Source organism: Phocoena phocoena, chromosome 1, assembly GCF_963924675.1.
Source record: "Phocoena phocoena chromosome 1, mPhoPho1.1, whole genome shotgun sequence".
NCBI classification, from domain to species: Eukaryota; Metazoa; Chordata; class Mammalia; order Artiodactyla; family Phocoenidae; genus Phocoena; species Phocoena phocoena.
The window spans coordinates 109,908,964-109,933,913 of NC_089219.1; the positions used below are offsets into that span (position 1 = coordinate 109,908,964).

At 42.1% G+C, this 24,950-nt stretch overlaps 1 protein-coding gene across 2 annotated transcripts; it reads right to left on the reverse strand.

Annotated features, from left to right (window-relative positions):
- Positions 1–2,325: 2,325 nt before the first annotated feature.
- Positions 2,326–8,802, reverse strand: TDRKH (tudor and KH domain containing). Of its 2 annotated transcripts, none has more exons than XM_065881226.1 (12): positions 8,679–8,802; positions 7,494–7,600; positions 6,796–6,885; positions 5,837–5,941; positions 5,405–5,726; positions 4,360–4,520; positions 3,999–4,171; positions 3,704–3,768; positions 3,274–3,425; positions 2,941–3,042; positions 2,583–2,679; positions 2,326–2,378 (listed from the first exon to the last, which is right to left on the reverse strand). In XM_065881226.1, the coding sequence occupies exons 1-12, from the start codon at positions 8,800–8,802 to the stop codon at positions 2,326–2,328; spliced, it is 1,551 nt and encodes a 516-aa protein (XP_065737298.1). The 2 variants fall into 2 exon arrangements, with proteins under 2 accessions (XP_065737298.1, XP_065737289.1); XM_065881217.1 differs by having other exon boundaries at positions 5,837–5,976; positions 6,696–6,885.
- Positions 8,803–24,950: the final 16,148 nt, after the last annotated feature.

Sequence of the window (24,950 nt, forward strand, 5' to 3'; positions counted from 1 at the left end):
TTCCTGTGGCATTGGCTCAAGGGGAGGAGCAACCCAGGAAGCAGAAAACGTAGAGAGTTATAATGGAATAGGGAACCCATCAGAATGCAATGTAAACTGACAAGGCTTAAAGGCCATATTAAAGGAACAGGCTTTCATACACAGTAACAAACTACAGTTAAGAATGAGACACAGGCTTCCCTGGTGGCGCAGCAGTTGAGAGTCCGCCTGCCTATGCAGGGGATATGGGTTTGTGCCCCGGTCTGGGAAGATCCCACATGACGCGGAGCGGCTGGGCCCATGAGCCATGGCCGCTTTAGCCTGTGCTCCGCAATGGGAGAGGCCACAACAGTGAGAGGCCCACGTACGGCAAAAAAAAAAAAAAAAAAAAAAGAATGAGACACTACTAATTTTCCAGAGCAAGAAGTCCTATGAATGATTTCTATCAGGGGACCGCTCAAGAGTAAAGGCTGATAAGAAGGTCCTACTGATAGCACAGGGAACTATATTCAATATCCTGTGATAAACCATAATGGCAGAGAATATATAAAAAAGGAATGTCTCTATGTGTATAACTGAGTCACTCTGCTGTACAGCAGAGATTGGCACAACAGTGTAAATCAACTACACTTCAATTAAAAAAATAAATATTCCAAAAAAAAAAAAGGCGTAAAGGCTGAGGAAACTGCAGACTAACTGGCCTCATGACCCTGTTGTACAGCAGCTCCAATTCCAGGGCCGAGCCTGCTTCATTGAGTGAGTGCAGCCAAGGTCTGAAATGTCATATCAATGGCAGCCCTTCACTGATTCCTGTGGGACTACCCAAGCTACTCAGAGATGCTCCTTCACTGAAGCCTTTCTGCTACTTGGTACTGAGACTTTTCTAAGACAATAAAATTTGAAAATTGTGTCTATGGGAAAATATAGTTACCATGTGTATAGGGGTGGACGTCACTAATTCCTAGATTTAAAAAATCCTGCATATGATATCCTCACATACTAGTTTTAAGTCTTCTACTTTACCTTGCTGATCTTTAAAAAAAAAAAAAAGTTCATTTGTCATCATTCTACCACCCACATTACTTCCAAATACCTTCACAGTTCTCACTGGATCCTCAAAATACTGTCAGAAACGGAGAGATGCTATAAGGAAACAGGCCCCATAAGTTCACAGCAAAGATCTATCCCTAGAACCCGTGTTTCTAGAATCCTAGTCTACTCCTTTTAGGTGGGGTCTTAGTGAATGATTAATTCTGAAGTTGCTTTACAGCAAGAATATGATCTGTGCGTGAGAGGGACAGATGTTTCACAGATGGGCCCCTCTGTGTGAGGTGTTTGGCAATTTTCACCAGATTTCAGTTCACAAGATACCCACAGACTTGTTTCCACCTTGTGATTCAACCAGCATTTAGTTTTAAACAATTTTCTTGAGAACTTTATTCAGCAAAGGAACCCCAAATGATTTGAACAGCTACATGAGCTCTATGGCTGCGTGTGTATACATATATATTATAGATACTATACCAGCAATTTAGAATATTTCCTGAGTCACCTCTCTCCTTGTCTACTTGTATTTTAACCAAAGTTTACTGGGAAATAGTTGGAGCATTGTTTCAAAAATCTTGTCTCCAATAACATATCAGCAGTTGAGGCTGGGAGGCAGTATCCTCTTCCCACTTCCTGAGGCTTTTCAATATAATTATGCTGAGTTTTGCCTTTGCCTCCTGACTCAACTGCAGTCTTTGAGTTCACCACTTAAGAAACTCTCCTTAACCAGTCACCTGATGAGGTGAGTCAGGAGTCTGCAGAATCATCATTTCCAATAACCAAACCCTGGCTGTTTCCCAGCCTCCAAAGGACACAGCCTAGCAGTGGTGTGCTTTGTGAGTGGTCGAGGGGAGCTAGCTGCACACAGCAGGCTGGAAGTAGCGCAGCAGGACTCAAACACCGAAGTGGCACAGGGGTGGCGGGGGAGTAGGGGCATGTGTTTGTCTCCCTCCACCCCTCACACTTTCTGGTAGTCCAGGAGCAAATGCATTTGGTCCACAGCAAGCCAGATCATGTATATAATGAAGGAAGAACTGCACTGATCTCTATCACAGGCTCCTCTCTCCAGGCACCAAATCTTATGCCAAATCCTGCCAAAGACACAAAGACACAAAAAGCTTGAAAGGGCTCAGTCTGAAAGTAAAGCTACAGGAAAGCAGCTGCAGAGAAGGAGTAGTAAGATGGGCTATGGGGAAGAGGCAAGGCCCCTGTTGTCACCCTCATTACTTTCCTGTTGCTACACATAGATGATAGCTCTACTTACCGCAAAGCGGATGGCTGAGGCAACTGAAGGTGACTTCAGACTACGTAGTCATCTTCAAGGTTATCATCACCAGACACAGAGGCAGCTTCTATTTAGCGGAAATGAGGATAAAGTTAGACACTGCCCTAATTTAGCAGGCACTGCCACTGAGGCTCAGGGAAAAACATGGGCTTCTTGGTGCTCGATGACCACCTTGGTTAAGAGGTAAGTCTTAACAACCTCCCTAGTTGGAGAGGCTGATTAAGAAATGGTAACTTCCAGAGATGCTCTAGGGAGAAAATGCTGTTTGTACCTAATAAACTGAGGCAGGACAGGGTATGTGCCATCTCTCCAGGGCTCTTCTTGGTCTCAGTGACCGTGCTGCGGAGAGAGACATCTGTTTCTGTGGCCTGAAGGGATGAAAACAAGAGAAAAAGGAAGAATGTGTTTGGCTGGTGGGAAAGGAGAAGCCGCCCCATCATTTTGCTCACAGAATCCGGTTTGGCTGCTGAGGCACACAAGGTCTTCTCTGACCAACTAGCGGAGCAACTCAGAGTCCTTAAGGGAAGAGAACGCTCTACAAACTCTCATGCACGACTAGAAGCCCTCTTGTCTCAAGGCACCAGATTTGCCCCAAAGCAGCACCCTGAATGCCTACAGAGCTCACTCACCACATTGTGCAACGTTACTGGGACGGCTCTGTTTTCTTCCATGTCTTCAGGAAGCTCAACTGCGTATCCTTTACGAACTAATTCTAACCCAATATCAAGTTTCTGAGAAGAAAGATGAAAAGGGAATGATGTTCTCTCTGAAGGAAGGGCAAATCAGAGGAAATAGGGCAGAAGAGCTAGGATTGATACTTTAAAAAATTCCTTTGGTGGTTCAGTAAGCAGGATCTTATGAGTTAGGAATGTCATCAAATAAGGGTTTCTGGGAGAGAAAAAGTAAATGAGGCTATAAATACACTGAAGAGACAGTGAGCAACGTGTGAACCCCAGTCTTACCTTCCCATCGCTAGTGTCGTATAAGTGGATCTTGGGCCAAGTTGAGATCCCAGACTGGACGTAGCTAGAGATCTTGGCCACCAGGGGCTTCCACCCAGCACAGTGAGTGAGTCTGTCAAACTCATCCAAAGCTTCCTCTTCCCATTGTTCACCTCATAAAAAATCGTAGAGAGAGCCTAAGAAGGGGTCAGTGCTGACGGGGGTGGGATTATGTCCTGGAGGAAAACCGGAACTACCTTTGTCTACTTCAAAAGGCACCTATGTCTGACTGCCAGGCACGTTTCTGACCGTTGCTTTCTAGCACTGGTGATGAAAAGGCACCTGAGCCCCCAGAACTCAAAAAGCCTGGGAATGTGAGACTCCGTCCCACGTGCTCTATGAAAGTTATTCTATATGGAGGCAAAGTCAATAGGTAATAGGACTAATTTACCTGAGGGGGCTATCCGTGCCAGACTACACTCTATTGCTTGAAATGGAAGGCTTAGGAAGTCACTCCTAAAATGAAAGAAATTGAAATTAGAATCCTGGTGCCAGAAGGGCCTTCTTATATTCCTGGCTTCTAGACAGCAGTTAGCCCTGCAGAAGATGATAATCATCTGAGCACTGTAAAGAGGTTCTCTTCCAACTCCCCCTGGTGATAAGTGCCAACAGCTCACCACCCTACGGCCAGGACTGAGTCAGTAAGTGAGACTCCAGCCTGACTCCAGCCTGTCCCCCACACTGACCTGAGCACCCTGAGGTCTCTCAGTGGACAATATCCATTATCTCCAAAGTCAACGAAGTAGAGGTCCAGGTTCCCATTCTCCAAGGTGCCAAGGACCCGGGCTCGATACCATGAACCATTTGTAGGTAAAGGTGCTGCGACAATGTCTCCTACATGCACAGTCAAGTCTTCAGGCTACACAAGGGGATGAGGAGGCAGGAGAGGGCAGAGTTAGGAAGGGGTAGGCTAAAAAATAAACCGTGGATACCAGAAGGAAGGAAGAACAAGCCGCTGCTCCACAGAAAAGGGAAGAGAATATGTCACAATGAAAAAGATATGCCCGCTTTCCATCAAACCCCTGCCCTGTCCCTATGGCAACTCACCAGACTGTTTTCATAGTGCTGGGTCATCTCCCTGACAAGCTTATCCAGTTGCAGGCTGCGGGAGCCAACGATTTGGATCCAGAAGTGGTTAGGATGTTCAGAGGCAGAGACATAGACTTCTAGGAATTCATCAGCATGGAAACTGAAGTCTGGACTGGGGACTAACCACAGGGATAAGCAAGTTAAGCTGCAGAATCATTATTACCTAATATGGTGACCATTATTAGAATCATCTCTGGTTGAAATGGGAAGACTGCATCAGGAGGGTGAGAGGTACAAATACCTAGTGGCTACCACCATTTAAAAATGGCTAGAGTGACAACTAGATGCATCATACAAGAACATCCTGAAGAAAAATACTAAGCTATGTTCTGTTCCTTTCTATGTATCTGAGTAATAAGAGTTCGGTCACATTCTTAGTCATCTGCCACGTATTCAAATCAGCCACCAGTTATAATGAAGGGAAATCCCCATATGCTAGCTGCAGCATGGACCAGGGAGAAGATACATGGACAGATGTGGGCCTGTTCCACATCCCTTTCTACCACTGACTCATTATGTGACCCTGGACAAGTCTATGAACCTCTTAGGGACCCTGGTCTTCCCTGCCCATCCTAGTACCTATACATAGAAGAAACAGCCCACAGCCTTTTTATTCTTCTTGAATGGGGTAGATTTTTAAAAACAGTAATGATTCAGGAAAAAAACTGGACTCAGTATTTTACTTATTTAAATAAACAGGTCTGGAGTAAGAATACCATGTAATTCAATTATTTGATCTATTACGCACAGACTAGTTTCCTGTGAACTAGCATATTTCTATATTGTTTTCTAAAATTATTAGCTGGTTTGTATTCAGAAAAAAAGTATTTGTGCTTAGTACTAACCCCAAGTAAAATACTGCCAGAAAGTCCTATCTGTGATTAAAGACTTGTAAGTGTAGTCCAGAAAATAGAATTTTTTAAAAATTGTTTCCCATTTTGGGTTATCTAAGCCACTTTTTCTATCTTCCATATGGCTCATGGGTTCCCTCTTTCTTACATACTTTCAAACATGGATGTCTCTGGACTGGTCTGGGCTCCAAACTTCTGAAGGTTGTCATCATTAGGTTTCCTGCAGGAACGCTCTTCTGGTCCTACAACAGACGTGTCGCCACCTCCTTTGTGGGGAGGAACTGCCAGAGGTGCAGCCTGCTCCAAGCTAGTGCCAGTGTTTTTCCATAAAGCTGGCTTTCCAGCCCCAGCTGGCTCTGTCACTTCCTCTCTTCTTACGCTGATTGGCTGCTTCCGTGGGACTCTGGTTTCTGCAGAATGAGCAATTCTCTTCCTAAGTTCTTCATCTTCTGAAACTTTCTCCAGTATCAAATGCTGTGGAAAATAAGACAAGGGATGATATCTACATGGCCAGATATTGACCTGGGATGGAGTAAAGTGTTCTTCTCACTCTTAGATACAATTCAAATCTATCAGCTACTTGCCTTAGCTGCTGCCACCTCCTTCTGTGTTCCTGAGATTTTTATAAGTCTTGATAGTAGCAATGTCCCCTCTGATTCTTTGTCACAGTTTATTTTGGCTCCCGAGGCCTTACAGATAGAACGAATTGTCTCGCCGCCTCTCCCTGCATTGAATAATACATAAAAACCTGTCCTTCCCTCCTCAGTAACCTTAACTACTAGAGACACCACTGTTTTGTACATACTAGGAGGGGAGAGTCAGTTCTCATTTTCAAACTAAACAGAATGGAAGATAGTGAATGGAAAGCAGGAGCTACTGAAATCTGTACTATACTAAGGGGAATACTGGATTATTTGCTCTATCCATTTTATTTAAATTCTACACATTGGCTAGGTTAATGTGGTCATGTCACTTGCATTTTTTGGCCACTCGGCATACTTTACATTCCCACTTCATTAGAAGACACCCTACACGGTGTGTGAAACACTGGACCAGGGACAGGACATTTCTCTGCCTCTGCCAGCAGCGTAAGGAATGCTCCATGGGAAGGCATAATAGGTGCTTTCTAGAGCACTGTCTTGAAAGATTTGGGATAAAATGAGCATCCTTAGCTACCCTTTAAAAATCTGAGGTAAATACATTTACCTGAACCCTTCTGGAACCTATTTGTAAGGTTCAGATCATACAACTTCTTGAGATAATGAGTTTTGCTTTACCACTGATTTTACTTCTGTAAAAAAGTAAAGCTCTGGTCTCAATGTCCCTGCCTTTTTTTCTCAGCAAGGTGAAGCGAAGTAGGTCAGGAGAAACCCTTGGGAAGGTGTGAAAGAAAGGCAAAGGTAAACAAAAAAGGAAACAGCAGAGGAAGCTGTCCAGTGGTACCTATGATTCTGCCCACAGATCTCTGGGGAACTGAGAGCTGCTCAGACACTGGGGTACTCTCAGTCAGGATCTGATGAATTGCTGCTTTGGCCTTGCACACCTGAACAGGAAAACCACTGATAAGCAGCACCCGCTCATCTCCTACATCCTCTGTGTCCACATCGATCCGAGCACCTGTCTGTTTTCGTAGCTGCAGAGAAAAGGATATGTGGTAGTACACTCTGGACGAGCTCTCATCTGGGTCAGCTAAGGATACTCTAAACCTAACCCTGGAGGTAGACGGAACTGGACACAGTAATCAGTGAAATCAGGGTGCTATAAGCAGTCCTCAATTACGTGTACTTATGGAAGGAGATTAGAGACAAAGGTAACCCCAAATAGCAGTTAATCCAAAACAGTTTCTCTGTGTTTAGAACACTCTTTCCCCCTAATATGGATTAGAGAATCAATTATTTTATTTCATTGACATTCCAACTGAACAACAGGAGATGGTAAAAAGAATCAGGGAGCAATTAGTTACTGTCAATTAATGAGAGTTCATAATTCCATAGTAGAAAGGAATGATTCAAGCTATACCAGGCTGAGAATCATCCAATTAAAAATCCCCATTTCAAGTTAAGTCACCCATTCTCTAGGGAGAAGTACTCATCTCTAGAAGGAAAATAGCAGTTACCTAATAAGTTCCTGTGTTTTTTCTGTTTAAAATATACATAGTGTGAGTGGGTTTTATGGAATGGGGGCAAAGAAGGGAAAGCAGAATCAATCCCTGGGAAAGCCGTTGCCTGCTCACACAGTTACCTGTTTAATATTGGCTCCTTGCCGGCCAATGATGAGCTTCACAGCCTCCTGGGGGACTCGCATCTCTATCTCGATGTCATCCTCCCCAACAAACGTCAGCCGCTCTTCTGCATAGATCGTCAGATCATACTTAGATAATACCCAAAGCTACTACCTGCCCTCCCCTGAATCTAGCTATCAAAGAGATGTGGATGCAAGAGATAAACTGAGGATCTCAACCATAAAGAGAAGGAGAAGTAGCATCTGAGTGGGAATTAAAAGGTCCTGAAAGACCAGAAGATGGGCATTCTCTCTGGGCTACTGTTTTCATATGCTAAAACACGAAAAGTCATTTGGTTCTGCAAGGAAGGAGTGATGGATTCTGGGCAAACTACTTCCCCCAAGACAGGACTCCTGGAGAAGAATGAAGGCTAGAAGTTGCCTGAGGAGCCCACTAGGTTCAGAATTTCTCTCGTCTGTACGTAAATCATTTCTCTAGGTTCTACTCTCTAGGTCCAACCTGTGGGGAAACTGGACCGGACAGTTAGCCTTCTAACAATAGAAGGAAAATATAAACAAGTGTATGGGTATAAGAAAAGGAGAAAGAAAGAACCCATTGTAGTGCTGGTGTTGCTGAAGGGAAGAGATCAAAAGAATTATAAAATGAGTTCTTTATTTCACAGACTAGCTTCACATTAACATAGAAGAGAAAAAACTTTGTTTCAAAGATCCCTCACAGGGACTTCCCTGGTGGTGCAGTGGTTAAGAATCCACCTGCCAATGCAGGGGATGCGGGTTCGAGCCCTGGTCTGGGAAGATCCCACATGCTGCGGAGCAACTAAGCCCATGTGTCACAACTACTGAGCCTGAGCTCTAGAGCCCGCGAGCCACAACTACTGGAGCCCATGCACCTAGAGCCCATGCTCTGCAACAAGAGAAGCCACCGCAATGAGAAGCCCGTGCACCACAACGAAGAGGAGCCCCCGCTCGCCGCAACTAGAGAAAGCCTGCGCGTAGCAACGAAGACCCAATGCAGCCAAAAATAAAAAATAAATGAATTTATTAAAAAAAAAAAAGATCCCTCAGAGAAAGCCAATTACATCCCAACAAATGATACCCAGTCTGGAAGGAAAGTTTTCATTTCAATTTAACAACGCCAGAACATAGTTTAAACATTTCCATATGTACAGTCATGGATTCACATACCTCTGCTTTCCCTATATCTGCGGTATAGGATATAGGCAACCACTGCACTGGCTGGGATCCCGAGGCCCAGTGCTATTTTCTGAATAGTGGACAAACTTGTCCAAGAAGTCCGTTCAGTGGACATTTTCTGCTGCCTCCTAAAATAAGCAAATGAAGGAAAAGGAGCTTTCATACAACTTTTATGACAGGTAGAGAATGGGAACACATTACAACATTAAGAAGAATATTACTGCCTAATTTCCCATTTCAAGAGCTTGAGCAGTCTCAAAGTCTACTTCATGTGAAAGTCTCGGTATTTTTGTTTTTTAAAGTTAGCTAAGGGACATATATACATACAACTAAATAGAAGGTTACTTCTCCCTCCCCAATTCCCCCAAAGAGAACTATACACTGATCAGTTTTAAAAGACAAAGGAACAAAAAATTAAATGAATCAAATATTTTTAAAAATTTAGTTTTCATATCAAACTATTTAAAATTCCTTATATGTGCACTTCTATACCTCCTGGTCTTTCCAGAAGCTGTTGTCTCTGCAAGGAATGGCTTTCCAGGCCTAGTTTCGGGCTTTGCTACTTCTACTTTTCTTTCTTGCAAGTGTGGTCTATTTACTATCTGTACTCCGTATTTCTACTTACTCCTCATCTAACAGTGAAATGGGGTTCTCTCCTGTTCCTTCATCAAAACTACAACTTCCCAAGTAATCAACCTAGATGGCATATATAAGCCTTAACTAATCTTACCTCTGTGCCCTCTTTCCCATGGTTCTTCCTGTTTACCTGGAGGAGTCTTCTGAGTTTTGAGCTTGTCTTCCAGTGGCCTCTATCCATTGCTATTGTCAGTCTGCTCTCTTTGGGCAATTTTATCCATACTTGAAGCTTGAACTACTACCTATATGCTAATGAGCCCAATATTGTACCTGAATTGATTCAGAAGCTCATCAAATCTTATTTAGACCACTGCAATGCCCTTCTTGCTGTTAGTCTCTCTCTGACGCTGTATATGCATTTTGCTGCCTAGCATATATATTTTTTTAATTTATTTATTAAATTTATTTTATTTATTTATTTTTGGCTGTGTTGGGTCTTCATTGCTGCGCATGGGCTCTCTCTAGTTGCAGTGAGCGGGGGCCACTCCTCGTTGCGGTACGCGGGCCTCCCATCACGGTGGCCTCTCCTGTTGCGGAGCACGGGCTCTAGGCGCGAAGGCTTCAGTAGTTATGGCACACGGGCTTCAGTCGTTGTGGCATGTGGGCTCAGTAGTTGTAGCTCGCGGGCTCTAGAGCGCAGGCTCAGCAGTTGTGGCGCACGGGCCCAGCTGCTCTGCGGCATGTGGGATCCTCCGGGACCAGGGCTCGAACCCGTATCCCCTGCATTGGCAGGCGGGTTCTCAACCACTGCGCCACCAGGGGAGCCCTGCCTAGCATATTTCAATATGTCCCTCACTCTATTTCCTTATTCCATGTACTTTCTCACCCTCCCAATTATTTCATACCGCCTCTTCTCAAACCTCTAGTGCTTCCTTCTCCATCCTCCCTCTCAACTGATGTCTTTGCTTCCTATTTCACTAAGAAAGTAAAGCATTCAGAGAAAATATTAACTTCCAAACTGACCCACCTATCTCCATCTGTGCCTAAATATTCTATCTTCTTTCCTGTGGCCATTGATGAACTATCTCTGCTCCATATAAATGTTGCTCTCCTTCCTTATCCTGCATCATTAATGTTTTCCTCTCTACTGAATCTTTCTATCAGCAGACAAACATGCTATTATTTCTCCTTTCTTAAAGAAAATCCTTTCTCAATTCCACTTACTCCTCTAAATACAATGCATTTCTTCCCTTCCTTTTATAAGAAAACTCAAAGAGCGTCAATACTTCTGTGTTCGATTTCTCTTCTCGAATCCACTCTTACTGCTCTTGTCAAGGTCACCAGTGACTTGGACTTGCTGAATCCAATTCTCAGTCCTCCCTTTAGCCCCCACCCCTCCCAGGGTCTGGCACAGCTGGCGACTCCCTCTTCTCTGACACTTTCTTCCCTTGGCTTCACATCACTCTTTCCTGGTTTTCCTTCTCCCTTTCTTGCTGCTCCATCAGTCTGTTTTGCTGGTTCCCACTCCTTTTTCTAACCTCTAAACACTGGAGTGCCCCAGGGCTCTGTCCTTTGCCCTCTTTGTTCTACCTCACTTCTCTGGGGAGTTCATCAAGTCTCAGTCAGTCTTGGCTTTAAACCTCATCTATATGCTGATTTAATCCCCAAATTCACAGATCTAGTTAGAACCATTCCCATGAACTCTAGGTCTGTTTATCCAACTGCCTATGAGATGTCTCCATTTGATGTTTAATAGGCATCTCAAACCTAACAGGTGCAACACCTAGCTCCTGATCTCACCCTCTTCCTGTAGTCTTTGCCATCTCAGTTAATGGCAACTCCATTCTTTCAGCTCCTCAGGCTAAAAATCTTACTCTTCTTCCCCTCAAACAGCACATCCATCCTGTCAGCAAATCCTATTTGTCCTACTTTCAAATTATCCAGAATCTGACCACTTTTTAACCTCTCCACTGCTATGACCACCATATCTAAACCACCATTATCTCTTGTCTAGATTATTGCAACTGCTTCTTATGTCCCTGCTTTTGCCATTGTCCAGTTTATTCCCAACAGCTGGAGTAAGTCAAATAATGCTATTCATCTGCTCAAATCCTTCCACAGTTTTCCATTTCACTATGATTAAAAGTCAGTCATTATAATAATCTGGAAGGTGTTCACTTTGATTGTCTCCCCATTAGAAAGTTAACTCCCCAAAGGCAGGAATTTTTTTTCTTTTGTTTTGTTCCTGAGTACTTAGCACACAGTAGCCACTCAATAAATATTTGGTCAATAATAATTTGTTGAATGAATACACATCCTCTTATTCTTCAGCAACTCTCCTGCCTATATGTAAGCTCAGTGCCATGAAAGGTTCTTTATAATCTAATCTCTGCCTACCATCTTCACAGCCTTATATTCTAAACCTACCCCTATGAGGGGAACAGGATGTACCCTCTTAAGTATTCTCGCTCTGACACATGTCACTTCCGTCTTCACAGTCTTACTCCCTAGCCCATCAATACACTTACAACCATTCTGTTTTTCACTTTAATAAATCACACGTGGGCTTCCCTGGTGGCGCAGTGGTTGAGGGTCCGCCTGCCGATGCAGGGGACGTGGGTTCATGCCCCGGTCCGGGAAGATCCCACATGCCGCAGATCGGCTGGGCCCGTGAGCCATGGCTGCTGGGCCTGCGTGTCCGGAGCCTGTCCTCCCCAACAGGAGAGGCCACAACAGTGAGAGGCCCGCGTACCACAAGAAAAAAAAGGAAAAAAAAAAATCACATGTGATGAAATAAAATTTCATATTCTAAGGCAAGTCAAGGATAATTTAAACATAAAAAATTTTCTCTGCCCTTTGGCCTCCTCTCTCTACTGGAGCTAGAGTCAGAAGCAGCACACATTTGATCCACCACACTGTCCCCCTAACACTGTTCAGATCATATCTCATATCGAATTAGGTTACCAAATTAATAATGGGAAATCGTGCCTCAAAGGCCAAACAGCTCCTGTGCAGACAGCCAGCCACCTATGGGAATACCAGCTGGGTTTATGTATGCTTGCAAGTACTTAATTGGAAATTAGAGGAAACCCCACCCTGAAATGGCCAAGATTGGGTTCTCTTTTTGCATTCCCAAACTGATTTTTTTGCATGCAGTTAAAGCTGGCAGTCTCCTGGATGTCTGCCTGCAGGGTCTACTGGAAACAGTGGTAAGAGTTTCTCTCTTACAAATTAGGTTAGCAGGGAGAAATATTTGTATAGGGCTAGCTTTTTGAAGTTTTGGATCCTCTGAATTGGAAAAAACTTCTAAATTGTTAAAATTTTAGAGAGCTCTCATCTTAAACTATTGTACCCATTTTAATTGATATGCAGAAGCCCCAAAAAGCTCCAAAATTTCAAAATAGCCTCATTGAAAGAATTGTTGTAGAAGGCTAATGAAAGATTAATGGTACCTAAAACTTTAATTACTGCTCCCCTCTATCCTCCTTTTGAGTACTCATTCTAGTAATCCTCTATCTGAATTGCCTTTCTACTCTGAAGACACTATTAAATGGTTACCTTTAGAAACGGGACCACCTGAGGAATGTAAGTTGGTGCAGCCACTATGGAAAACAGTATGGAGGCTCCTCAGAAAACTAAAAATAGAATTACCATATGATCCAGCAATCCCACTCCTGGGCATGTACCTGGACAAAACTATAATTCAAAAAGATACTTGCATCCCTATGTTCATAGCAGCACTATTCACAATACCCAAGACATGGAAATAACCTAAATGTCCGTCGACAGATGAATGGATAAAGAAGATATGGTACATATATACAATGGAATACTACTCAGCCATAAAAAAGAACAAAATAATGCCATCTGCAGCAACATGGACAGACCGAGAGATTATCATACTAAGTGAAGTAAGTCAGAAACACAAAGACAAATACCATATGATATCACTTATATGTGGAATCTAAAATATGGCACAAATGAACATATCTACAAAACAGAAACAGACTCACAGACATAGAGATCAGACTCATGGTTGCCAAGGCCAGGAGAGAGAGGGAGGGAAAGGGATGGGCTGGGAATTTGGGGCTGGTAGATGCATACTATTACATTTAGAATGGATAAACAATATCTTCTGGGATAAACCATAATGGAAAAGAATATTAAAAAAAGAATATATATGTGTAAAGCTGAGCCACTTCGCTGTGCAGCAGAGATAGGCACAACACTGTAAATCAACTGTACTTCAAAAAAAAGAAAAAGAAATGGGGCCATCTGAGGCTGTAGGCCGTAGTTAAAGAATTTCTTAAACCCAGGAAGGATCCTCAAAAGTGTTTGTAAATGGATTACCAAGATGGGAGCCCACCAGTCTGACTAAACTGACCATAGCTGATATTCAGAGCCTGACAGGAATTTTACTGGGGGGGGGGGTCCTTGTCCCGTAAGCTAAATGAGGGAACGTAAAATTCCAGCAGAGGTGAATGGGTATGTCAGTCCTTTCATTGAGGTAGCCACCCAATTCTTTGAGGAATTAAAAACAACTGTCCTTGTTTTAAAATTCTACTCTTTACAGGAACAGAGATGTGGCTCCAGAAACAATACAAAACCCACCAAACCTTTCACCACTCCCCAACCTCACCTATTAAGAGGCTTGTTTCTTTTTAAATTAATTTTTTATTTATTTTTGACTGCATTGGGTCTTCACTGCTGTGCGTGGGCTTTCTCTAGTTGTGGCAAGTGAGGGCTACTCTTCGTTGTGGTGCACGGGCTTCTCATTGCAGTGGCTTCTCTTGCTGTGGAGCACAGGCTCTAGGCACGTGAGCTTCAGTAGTTGTGGCTTGCGGGCTTCAACAGTTGTGGCTTGTGGGCTCTAGAGCGCAGGCTCAGTAGCTGTGGTGCACAGGCTTAGTTGCTCTGCGGCATGTTGGATCTTCCCGGACCAGGGCTCGAACCTGTGTCCCCTGCACTGGCAGGTGGATTCTTAACCACTGCACCACCAGGGAATTCCCGAGGCTTGTAAGTATTGAAAAACAAAAATCTAGCCTTTAAGGAACAAAGTCCTCCTAGGAGGAACTTGCCTTTCTCCTCCTATGCCTTTGAGATGCAAATATTCTATTTGATCTTCTCCAAATATTCTATTTGATCTTCTCCAGGAACTCTTACCTGGACCATCGTTTTTTTTTTTTTTTCTTCTTTTTTTGGCCGGGCTGCTGTGGCTTGTGGGATCTTAGTTCCCTGACCAGGGATCGAATGGGGTCCCCTGCAATGGAAGCGCAGACTGCCAGGGAATTCCCCGGACCATCTTTTTAAAACACAAATTTCACGCAAATCAAAACTGCAATGATGTACTACCTCACACTGTGCAGAATGGCCATCATTAAAAAGTCTAAAGGGTGTTGGGGAGACAAGATGGTGGGACAAAGGGACTTGAGCTTATCTCATCTCACAAGAACACCAAAATCACAACTAACTGCTGAACAACCATCTACAAAAAAGATTCAAACCTACCAAAAAGATATTCCACATCCAAAGACAAAGAAGAAGCCACAATGAGATGGTAGAAGGGATGCTTTCGCGATATAATCAAATCCCATACCCACCAGGTGGGCAACCCACAAACTGGAAGATAATTATATCATACAGGTTCTCCCACAGGAGTACGAGTTCTGAGCCCCATGTCAGGCTCCCCAGCCTGTGGGCATGGCATCAAGAGGAGCCCCTAGTGCATTTGGCTATGTCAGTGGGGCTTGAGTGCAGGAGCTCCACAGGACTGGGGGAAACAGAAACAATACTCTTGGAGGGCACACACAAGGTTTCACATGCACTGGGACCCAGGGCAAAGCAGTGACTCCATAGAAGCCTGGGCCAGACCTACCTGTGGTTCTTGGAGGGTCTCCTGGGGAGGCAGAGGTTGGCTGTGGCTGACTATGGGGGCAAGGACACTGTTGGCAGAGGCCCCAGTGAATATTCATCATTGTGAACTCTCCCAGAGGTCACCATTTTGGCATTGAAACCTGGCCCCATCCCATAGCCTGCAGGCTCCAGTGCTAGGACGCCTCAGGCCAAATAACTAACAGGATGGGAGCACAGCCCCACCCATCAGCAGATAGGCTGCCTGAAGTCGTCCTGATTCCACAGCCACCTCTAAATACACTCCTTGACATGGCCCTGCTCACCAAAGGGACAAGACCCAGCTCTACCCACCAATGGACAGGCACCAGTTCCTCCCACCAGGAAGCCTGCACAAGCCCCTGGACCAACCTCACCCACAAGGGGACAGACACCAGAAGCAAGAGGAGCTATAATCCTGCAGCCTGAGGAACGGAGGCCAAACACAGAAAGTTAGACAAAAGAAAGTAATGAATAGTAAAGATGATCCACAATCTTGGAAAAAGAATGGAGGCAGAGACCAAGAAGATACATAAAACGTTTAACAAAGAGCTAGAAAATTTAAAGAACAAACAGAGATGAACAATAACTGAAATGCAAAATACACTAGAAGGAATCAATAGCAGAATAAATAAGGCAGAAGAAAGAATAAGTGAGCTGGAAGACAGATTGGTGGAAATCACTGCCACAGAACAGAGAAAAGAAAAAAAGTGAAAAGAAATGAGGACAGTCTAAGAGACCTCTGGGACAACGTTAAAAGCACCAACATTGACATTACAGGGGTCCCAGAAGGAGAAAAAAGAGAGAGAGGGCCTGAGAAAATATTTGAAGAGATAAAAACCCAAAACTCCCCTAACATGGGAAAGGAAACACACAAGTCCAGGAAGCCTAGACAGTCCCATATAGGATAAACCCAAGGAGGAACACACCAAGACATATAGTAACCAGACTGACAAAAATTAAAGACAAAGAGAAAATATTAAAACCAACAAGAAAAAAGCAACAAATAACATAAAAGGGAATCCCCATAAGGTTATCAGCTGATTTTTCAGCAGAAACTCTGCAGGCCAGAAGGGAGTGGCATGATATATTTAATGTGATGAAAGGAAAAACCTACAACCAAGAATACTCCACCCAGCAAGGCTCTTTTCAGATCTGGAGAAATCAAAAGCTTTACGGACAAGCAAAAGCTAAAAGAATTCAGCACCACCAAACCAGCTTTACAACATATGCTAAAGGAACTTCTCTAGGCGGAAAAGAAAAGGCCATAACTAGAAACAAGAAAATTATGAATGGGAAAGCTCACTGGTAAAGGCAAACATACAGTAAATGTAGGAAATCATCCACACACAAATACGATACCAAAACTAGCAATCATGAGAAGAGGAAAGTACAAAAGCAGGATATTGGAAATGCATTTGAAATTAAGAGACCAGCAACTTAAAACAATCTTGTATATATATATATAGACTGCTATATCAAAATCTTATGGTAACCACAAACCAATAATCTACAATAGACACAGACACACACACACACACAAAAGAAAGCAATCAAAACACAACACTAACGATAGTCATTAAATTACAAGAGAGGAGAACAAGAGGAAAGAAAGAAAAAAGACCTACAAAAACAAATCCAAAACAATTAACAAAATGGCAATAAGAACAAACATATCAATAATTACTTTAAATGTAAATGGATGAAATGCTCCAACCAAAAGACATAGACTGGCTGAATGGATACAAAAACAAGACCCCTATATGTGCTGTCTACAACAGACCCACTTCAGATCTTGGGACATGTACAGACTGAAAGTGAGGGGATGAAAAAGGGTATTCCATGTAAATGGAAATCAAAAGAAAGCTGGAGTAGCCAATATGCATATCAGACAAAATCGACTTTAAAATAAAGACTTACAAGAGACAAAGAAGGACAGTACATAATGATCAAGGAATCAATCCAAGGAGAAGATATAACAATTGTAAATATATAAGCACCCAACATAAGAGTCCCTCAATATATGAAGCAAATGTTAAGAGACATAAAAGGAGAAATCGACAGTAATACTCTAATAGTGGGGGACTTTAACAACCCACTTATATCAATAGACAGATCATCCAGACAAAAAATCAATAAGGAAACACAGGCCTTAAATGATACATTAGATCAGATGGACTTAATTGATATTTATAGAACATTCCATCTGAAAGCAGCAGAATACACATTCTTTTCAAGTGTACATGGAACATTCTCCAGGATAGATCACATACTGGGCCACAAAGCAAGCCCCAGTAAATTTAAGAAAACTGAAATCATATCAAGCATCTTTTCCAACCACAACAATCACAACGCTATGAGATTAGAAATCAGCTACAAGAAAAAAAACTGTAAATAACAAACAAATGGAGGCTAAACAATATGTTACTAAACAACCAATGGATCACTGAAGAAATCAAAGAGGTAATCAAAAAATACCTAGAGACAAATGAAAATGAAAACACGATGCTCCAAAATCTATGGGACACAGCAAAAGCAGTTCTAAGACAGAAGTTTATAGCAATACAATCCTACCTCAGGAAACAAGAAAAATCTCAAACAACCTAACCTTACACCTAGCAACTAGAGAAAGAAGAACAAAACCCAAAGTTAGTAGAAGGAAAGAAATCATAAAAATCAGGGCAGAAATAAATGAAAGAGAGATGAACAGCAGAAAAGATCAATGAAACTAAAAGCTGGTTCTTTGAAAAGCTAAACAAAATTGATAAACCTTTAGCCAGACTCATCAAGAAAAAAAGGTAGAGAGCTCAAATCAATAAAATTAGAAATGAAAAAAGTTACAACTGACACCACAGAAATACAAAGTATCATAAGAGACTACTACAAGCAACCATATGCCAACACATGGACAACCTAGAAGAAATGGACAAATTCTTAGAAAGGTATAGTCTTCCAAGAATGAACCAGGAAGAAATAGAAAATATGAACAGACCAATTACCAGTACTGAAATTGAATCAGTAATTAAAAAACTTCCAATGAACAAAGTCCAGGACCACATGGCTTCACAGGCAAATTCTATCAAACATTTAGACTAGAGTTAAGACCTATCCTTCTGAAACTATTCCAAAAAATGCAGAGGGAGGAACACTCCAAACTCATCCTATGAGGCCACCATCACCCTGATACCAAAGCCAGACATAGCTACCACAAAAAAAGAAAATGACAGACCAGTATCACTGATGAACATAGATACAAAAATCCTCAACAAAATACTAGCAAACTGAATCCAACAATACATTAAAAGGACCATACACCATGATCAAGTGGGATTTATTCCAGGGATGCAAGGATTTTTCAATATCTGCAAATTGTTCAGTGTGATACACCACATTAACAAATGTAAGACTAAAAACCACCTAGATGATCCACCTAGAGAGGTGGGATAGGGAGGGTGGGAGGGAGATGAAAGAGGGAGGGGATATGGGGATATATGTATATGTATAGCTGATTCACTTTGTTATAAAGCAGAAACTAACACCATTGTAAAGCAATTATACTCCAGTAAAGATGTTAAAAAAAAACCCAACATATGATCATCTCAAAAAGAAGCACAAAATGCTTCTGATAAAATTAAACACCCATTTATGATAAAAACTCTCCAGAAACGGGGCATAGAGGGAAACTACCTCAACATAATAAAGGCCATATGTGACAAACCCAGCTAACATCGTACTAAATGGTGAAAAGCTGAAAGCATTTCCTCTAAGATCAGGAACAAGACAAGGGATGTCCGCTCTTGCCACTTTTATTCAACATAGTTCTGGAAGTCCTAGCCATGGCAATCAGAGAAGAAAAAGAAATAAAAGAAATCCAAATTTGGGACTTCCCTGGTGGCACAGTGGTTAAGAACCCACTGCCAATGCAGGGGACATGGGTTTGATCCCTTGTCCAGGAGGATCCCACATGCCGTGGAGCAACTAAGCCCATGCATCACAACTACTGAGCCTGTGCTCTAGAGCCCGAAAGCCAAAACTACTCAGCCCGTGTGCCACAACTACTGAAGCCTGCGAGCCTAGAGCCCATGCTCTGCAACAAGATACGCCACCGCAATGAGAAGCCCACGTGCTACAGTGCAGAGTAGCCCCCGCTCGCCTCAACTAGAGAAAGTCTGTATGCAGCAATGAAGACCCAATGCAGCCAAAAATAAGTAAAAAATAAATAAATAAAACATTTAAAAAAAAAGAAATCCAAATTGGAAAAGAAGTAAAACTGTCACTGTTTGCAGATGCCATGATACTATACATAGAAAATCCTAAAGATGCTACCCCAAAACTACTAGAGCTCATCAATGAATTCGGTAAAGTTGCAGGATACAAAATTAATACACAGAAATCTCTTGCATTTCTATATACTAGTAATGAAAGATCAGAAAGAGAAATTAAGGAAACAATCCCATTTACCATCACATCAAAAAGAATAAAATACTTAGGAATAAACCTAGGAGGCAAAAGACCTGTAGTCTGAAAACTATAAGACACTGATGAAAGAAATCAAGGATGACACAAACAGATGGAAAAATATACCATGTTCTTGGATTGGAAAAATCAATATTGTCAAAATGACTATACTACCTAAAGCAATCTACAGATTCAATGTAATCCCTATCAAATTACCAATGGCATTTTTCACTAGTGCAAAAAAATTTTTAATTTGTATGGAAACACAAAAGACCCCGAATAGCCAAAGCAATCCTAAGAAAGAAAAAGGAGCTGGAGGAATCAGGATCCCTGACTTCAGACTATACTACAAACAGCTCATGCAGCTCAATATCAAAAAAACAAACACCCCTATCAAAAAATGGGCAGAAGATCTAAATAGGCATTTCTCCAAAGACATACAGATGGCCAAAAGGCACATGAAAAGATGCTCAACATTGTTAATTATTAGAGAAATGCAAATCAAAACTACAATGAGGTATCACCTCACACTGGCCAGAATGGCTGTCATCAAAAAGTCTACAAACAATAAATGCTGGAGAGGGTGTGGAGAAAAGGGAACCCTCCTACACTGCTGTTGGAAATGTAAATTGGTATAACCACTATGGAGAACAGTATGGGGGTTCCTAAAAAACTAAAAACAGAACTACTATATGACCCAGCAATCCCACTCCTGGACAGAAGAAAACCATACTTCAAAAAGATACAGGCAGCACTATTCACAATAGCCAAGACACAGAAACAACCTAAATGTCCATCAACAGATGAGTGAAGATGTGGTACATATACACAATGGAATACTACTCAGCCATAAAAAAGAATGAAATAATGCCATTTGCAGCAACATAGATGGACCTAGAGATCATCATACTAAGTAAAGTAAGTCAGAAAGAGAAAGACAAATAACATACAATATCACTTAAATGTGGAATCTAAAATATGACACGAGCTTATGTACAAAACAGAAACAGACTCAGACTTCGAAAACAAACTTATGGTTACCAAAGGGGAAAGCAGGTAGTGGAGGGATAAATTGGGAGTTTGGGATTAGCAGATACAAGCTACTATATGTAAAATAGATAAACAAGGTCCTACTGTATAGCACAGGAAACTATATTCAATATCTTGTAATAAACTATAATGGAAAATATGAAAAAAGAATATGTGTACATATGTATAGCTGAATCACTTTGCTGTACACCAGAAACTAACACAACATTGTAAATCAACTATACTTCAATTTTAAAAAAAAAAGATAAAATGCAAGTTTCAGGAAGGGTGTAGGTAATTTGGAACTTGTCAATGACAAAATCTTAACTGTGTCTCCATAAGTATTAGCAAAAAGGTTTAGCCATCTAAACAGGTGACTTTGATTTGTTCCATGTGCCAGAAACCCAATTTGAATCCAACAGCTTGTTACTGATGAGTTTAATATTTTTGTCCCTGATACACGGTTGAAATTTTGGAATGAAAACTATGGGGTATCTGTTTCTATCTATGTGTGTTGTAGATGTGTTATATTGCCAAAATTAATTTGTACAAGAACTCTATTTAACTGGCTTAAAGAAAATTAAGCACTTATATAAATACTTAGAAATATAAAAGAAACTGGCCGGAAGGAATTTCGGATTCACATGATCTTGTAAGCAGATAGGGTAAGAGGTCCCCGGGCATGGTTTTCTTGACAGTAGAGAAGCCATTTTTGGCCCAAGTCATTACGTGATCCAAGCCTGGCCACAATGCTTGTCACTGAACAGGTCTCAGTTTAATGATTTTAAGGGAACAAAAGAATGCAGAAACAATGACTTATCAGGCAAGAGAAGTAATGATGGCAAAGATAATATATCAGTTGTAAAGACTCCTGGTTCTGTTTCAGTGGTAAAGATTAGCCTGAAGCACTGAACCACCAGATCAACTGGCACCTAAGGGATGATGCTGCTGACTTTTTCTGACCCTCCCAACTTCAATCAACTAAAGCTTGGACTCTCAACCACCCAAACCCCTTCATGAATATGCATGTACCCTTACTTAAAACTTCCCCTATTTTGCTATTTGGGGAGACACTGCTTTAGAAAAGATCCTCAGTGTTCTCCTCACTTGCTGCAAGAAATAAATCCTTCCTTCTCCCGATCTTTGACTTGGTTGTGTTTTTTGGCTTGACAGCCACCAAGAGGTGAACCCAGTTTTCCGGTAACAATCTGGGAAATATTCAGTGTTGAATTAATATCAGGTATTAAAGTTAGCTTAAGCTTGTTGGTTTAATTAACAATATATACTTTTAGAATCATCAACATTAAGTATAATACCTTTATTGTACCTAGGTTTACTGGAAATCAAACAAGACCTTATTATATCTGTTGCAAAGTTTGCTGGCAAGAAAATAACTTGATATGAAACTTTTAAGTAAATAAAATAGAGGTAAATGAGATAAGAACTTTTAGGTAAACTCTTTAGGAATAATTATGTTTGGGAATGTCTATTTAAAATACTCCCTAGATTTCGATAATTTGAAACTTTAGAGTTTTGCTAAATTAAGTTAAGTGATGTAAGTCTACTGAATAGATAACTCCCAAATAAAATGAGATACTGAAGCATTAGTTACTGAACACAGACTTCCTTTTACAAAGAAATTAAAGATATTTGAAACTATTTAATATGTTTGGTGCCACAGTAAGACACTTACTACAAAAAAAAGCACGTGTTTTCTGGAAACCATAAATACTATTTATAATGCTTGCTAATCTACAGAATGCTAATGTAAAAGACAGTTAATAATTGCTTACTTCTCAGTTTTCATTAAAAATTAGGGTTTTAAGAGCTGAGATTTCTAATTAATATACGTAATTTAAGCTACTAGAGTAAGTGAAACATTTCAGTATACAACGAAAGAGGAGTGTTTTCAGGAAAAAGAAGGTATGAGGAATGGAAATACATTCCTGTATTTGCCTTTGAGATCTTTGTCACTTTGATTCAGTGAATACGTATTGTTCCACAGTGACCTATGATCCTACTTGACCAAGTGTTTTAAAACTTTTTGATATTTCTGACAAACTTCGCAAAGATCAAATTCTAAAGAAAGTTCATTTGGCCTCTAGCTAACTTTGAGGTTTTCCAAAGGGTCCCTGGAACACCTCAAAATGTATTTCTCTCCAACTCAGAGAGAGGATAGAATGACCCTAGTATGACCTGCTATACTGAATTGGGTTTCATTGCTACTGGTTTCCATAGTACACCAACCATCCCTTCAAAACACATGCATTGCTTGTAATTCTTGATTAATGGCTATGTCTGTAGTGAGAATGAACTGAAGGCAGCAACAGCAGGTGTAGGGAGACCAATTCAGAGGCTAGTCCAGGTGTCAGTGATAGAGATGGAAAGAAGTAGACAGACGGTTCAGAGAGTTTTCAAAGGTAGAACACACAAGACCCAGCAATTGATTTATGGAAAGGTTAGAGGGTGAGCCAAGGAGCTGGCTACCAGGTTTCTCATTTGAGTAGATGGTAGCATTTGAGATAGAACACTGATGTTTTGGTGGTGGAGGGAGTGTGGGTGGCAGGAAGATGAATGTCCGTGACAAGGATGAATTTATCGGGTGACTTCCATTTGAACCAAAACCTAAATTTTACTAACACCTCTTCAAATATTACAAATGAAGTCTGTGCTAATTTTGTTATCAGCTGATGTCTCACAGAAAATCTACTTGATTAATATTAATCAAGTACAGTTTTGTTTACAATTTACATATCCTTTCATACTGTTAAGTTTCTCTTAAGAAAAATAAAAGTGGGAAATATGATGGAAATGGGAATAACTGTATAGTACCAAATGCTAGCTTATGTTTGATTTTATTACTGCAAATTGAATGTGAAGAGGAGACTAGAACTTAAGAGCATAGCTCCTAGGGGAAACCAGGTAAAGAGGAGACATGTGGGTCATTTCAAGGTTGAGAAATATGGCTAGACAACGCTTTTCAGAAAAAGCTAACTTTGAAGTTTCCTGACATTTGTATTAAACAGTTGCTAACAACTATCTGATATGCATTTCAAAACACAAAGTGAGCTCCATGGGGGCAAGGATCTATCACTCCAGTATCTTCTAACAACCAGAACTTACAAAGTACCTAAAACATGGTGATCGGCTTGTTGAACTGAAGCAGCTCATTCGATTTTCTCATACTTGCTACATTTATTTTTAAAGCAGTGCGTGAAAGAAGCCTCCACCCACTTCTCGCAAGCTGAGGAAAGAGTAGCTCTGACACGGGAGTCTTGAGCCAAAACCCACGATTCTATCTGTATTAAGAACTAAAGAGGAAAGTTGGAAAAACAAACAAAACCCCCTTACTCTGATGACTGTAAATAGTCATTCTATCAGAGATAATTAAAGAAAAAGCTGTGGAAAATAAAAGGCAAACTGATAAACTGATGGTGATTGGCTTGGGGCAAACCCTCCCGCACTTGGTGCAAGGGTCCGTCGTGGCTTAATCCCGGGACGAGCGCATTTCCCCTGGATACGGTTACTAGCCTCGGGGTGCGGTAAAGCTTTCCCCACACCCTCGCCTCGTCCGGGGGCGCCTCCCTTTCCCAAGCCCCACATTTCCGCCTCCTTGTTGCCACTGGCGCCCCTGGCCCAGCCTCCCTCACTCCCCAAACCTCCGCTCCCGGTCCCCGCCTTTACTGCTCCTCGAGTCAGCCGTCGCGCGCTTCGCCTCACACCTCAAGCCTGACGCCGTCGTCTCCTCTCACTCGCACCGCCACTCGGAACCCCGCGGTCCTAGCTTCAGCCGCCACTTCCCCGCCCCCACAGCCCGCCCACACCAATCAATGCCCGGTTCGCAGCCCGACCAATCAGTCTTCCCCCCCATAACCAATCCTCGCGGGGGCTGCCCCTGAGCGACGGCGCTGCTGCGTGCTGCTACCCAATTACCCGGATGGAATTCAAAGCCGGCCCACCAGGTCAGCCAATAGGCTCCAGGGAAAGCCGACATCGTTAATTGAGATTGCACCTGCTGAGTATTAAACAGCCAATTAGAGGCTCGCGGAGTACTCCCTGCCAATCTCTAGGCCAATTACCGAGGAGGCTTCCATCTCCTAAGCCTGTGGGGAAAAATCGCGCTCCCAAGGTGCGAGGGGGTGGCATCACTTAGCCGCATCACCGTTCGCACAAAATTAGTGCCTTTGTACAAAGCCAGTGCGACCCCACAACCCATTGACCGTTGGGGCAGCCGCCTCCTGATGGGCGATGCTCCGCCACTTGTTTCTTCTGCGATCTTTTGCCTCGATCGGTCCCCATACTGTGACAGGG

What these genes read in the sequence shown, in the direction of transcription:
- TDRKH (XM_065881217.1), bottom strand. Translation starts at nt 8,802, where the DNA reads ATGTCCACTGAACGGACTTCTTGGACAAGTTTGTCCACTATTCAGAAA. An exon ending in AGCACTATGAAAACAGTCTG is followed by an intron (nt 4,172 to 4,359) that starts GTGAGTTGCCAT and finishes CCCCTTGTGTAG; the next exon opens with CCTGAAGACTTGACTGTGCA. An exon ending in AGAGACCTCAGGGTGCTCAG is followed by an intron (nt 3,769 to 3,998) that starts GTCAGTGTGGGG and finishes CTTTCATTTTAG; the next exon opens with GAGTGACTTCCTAAGCCTTC.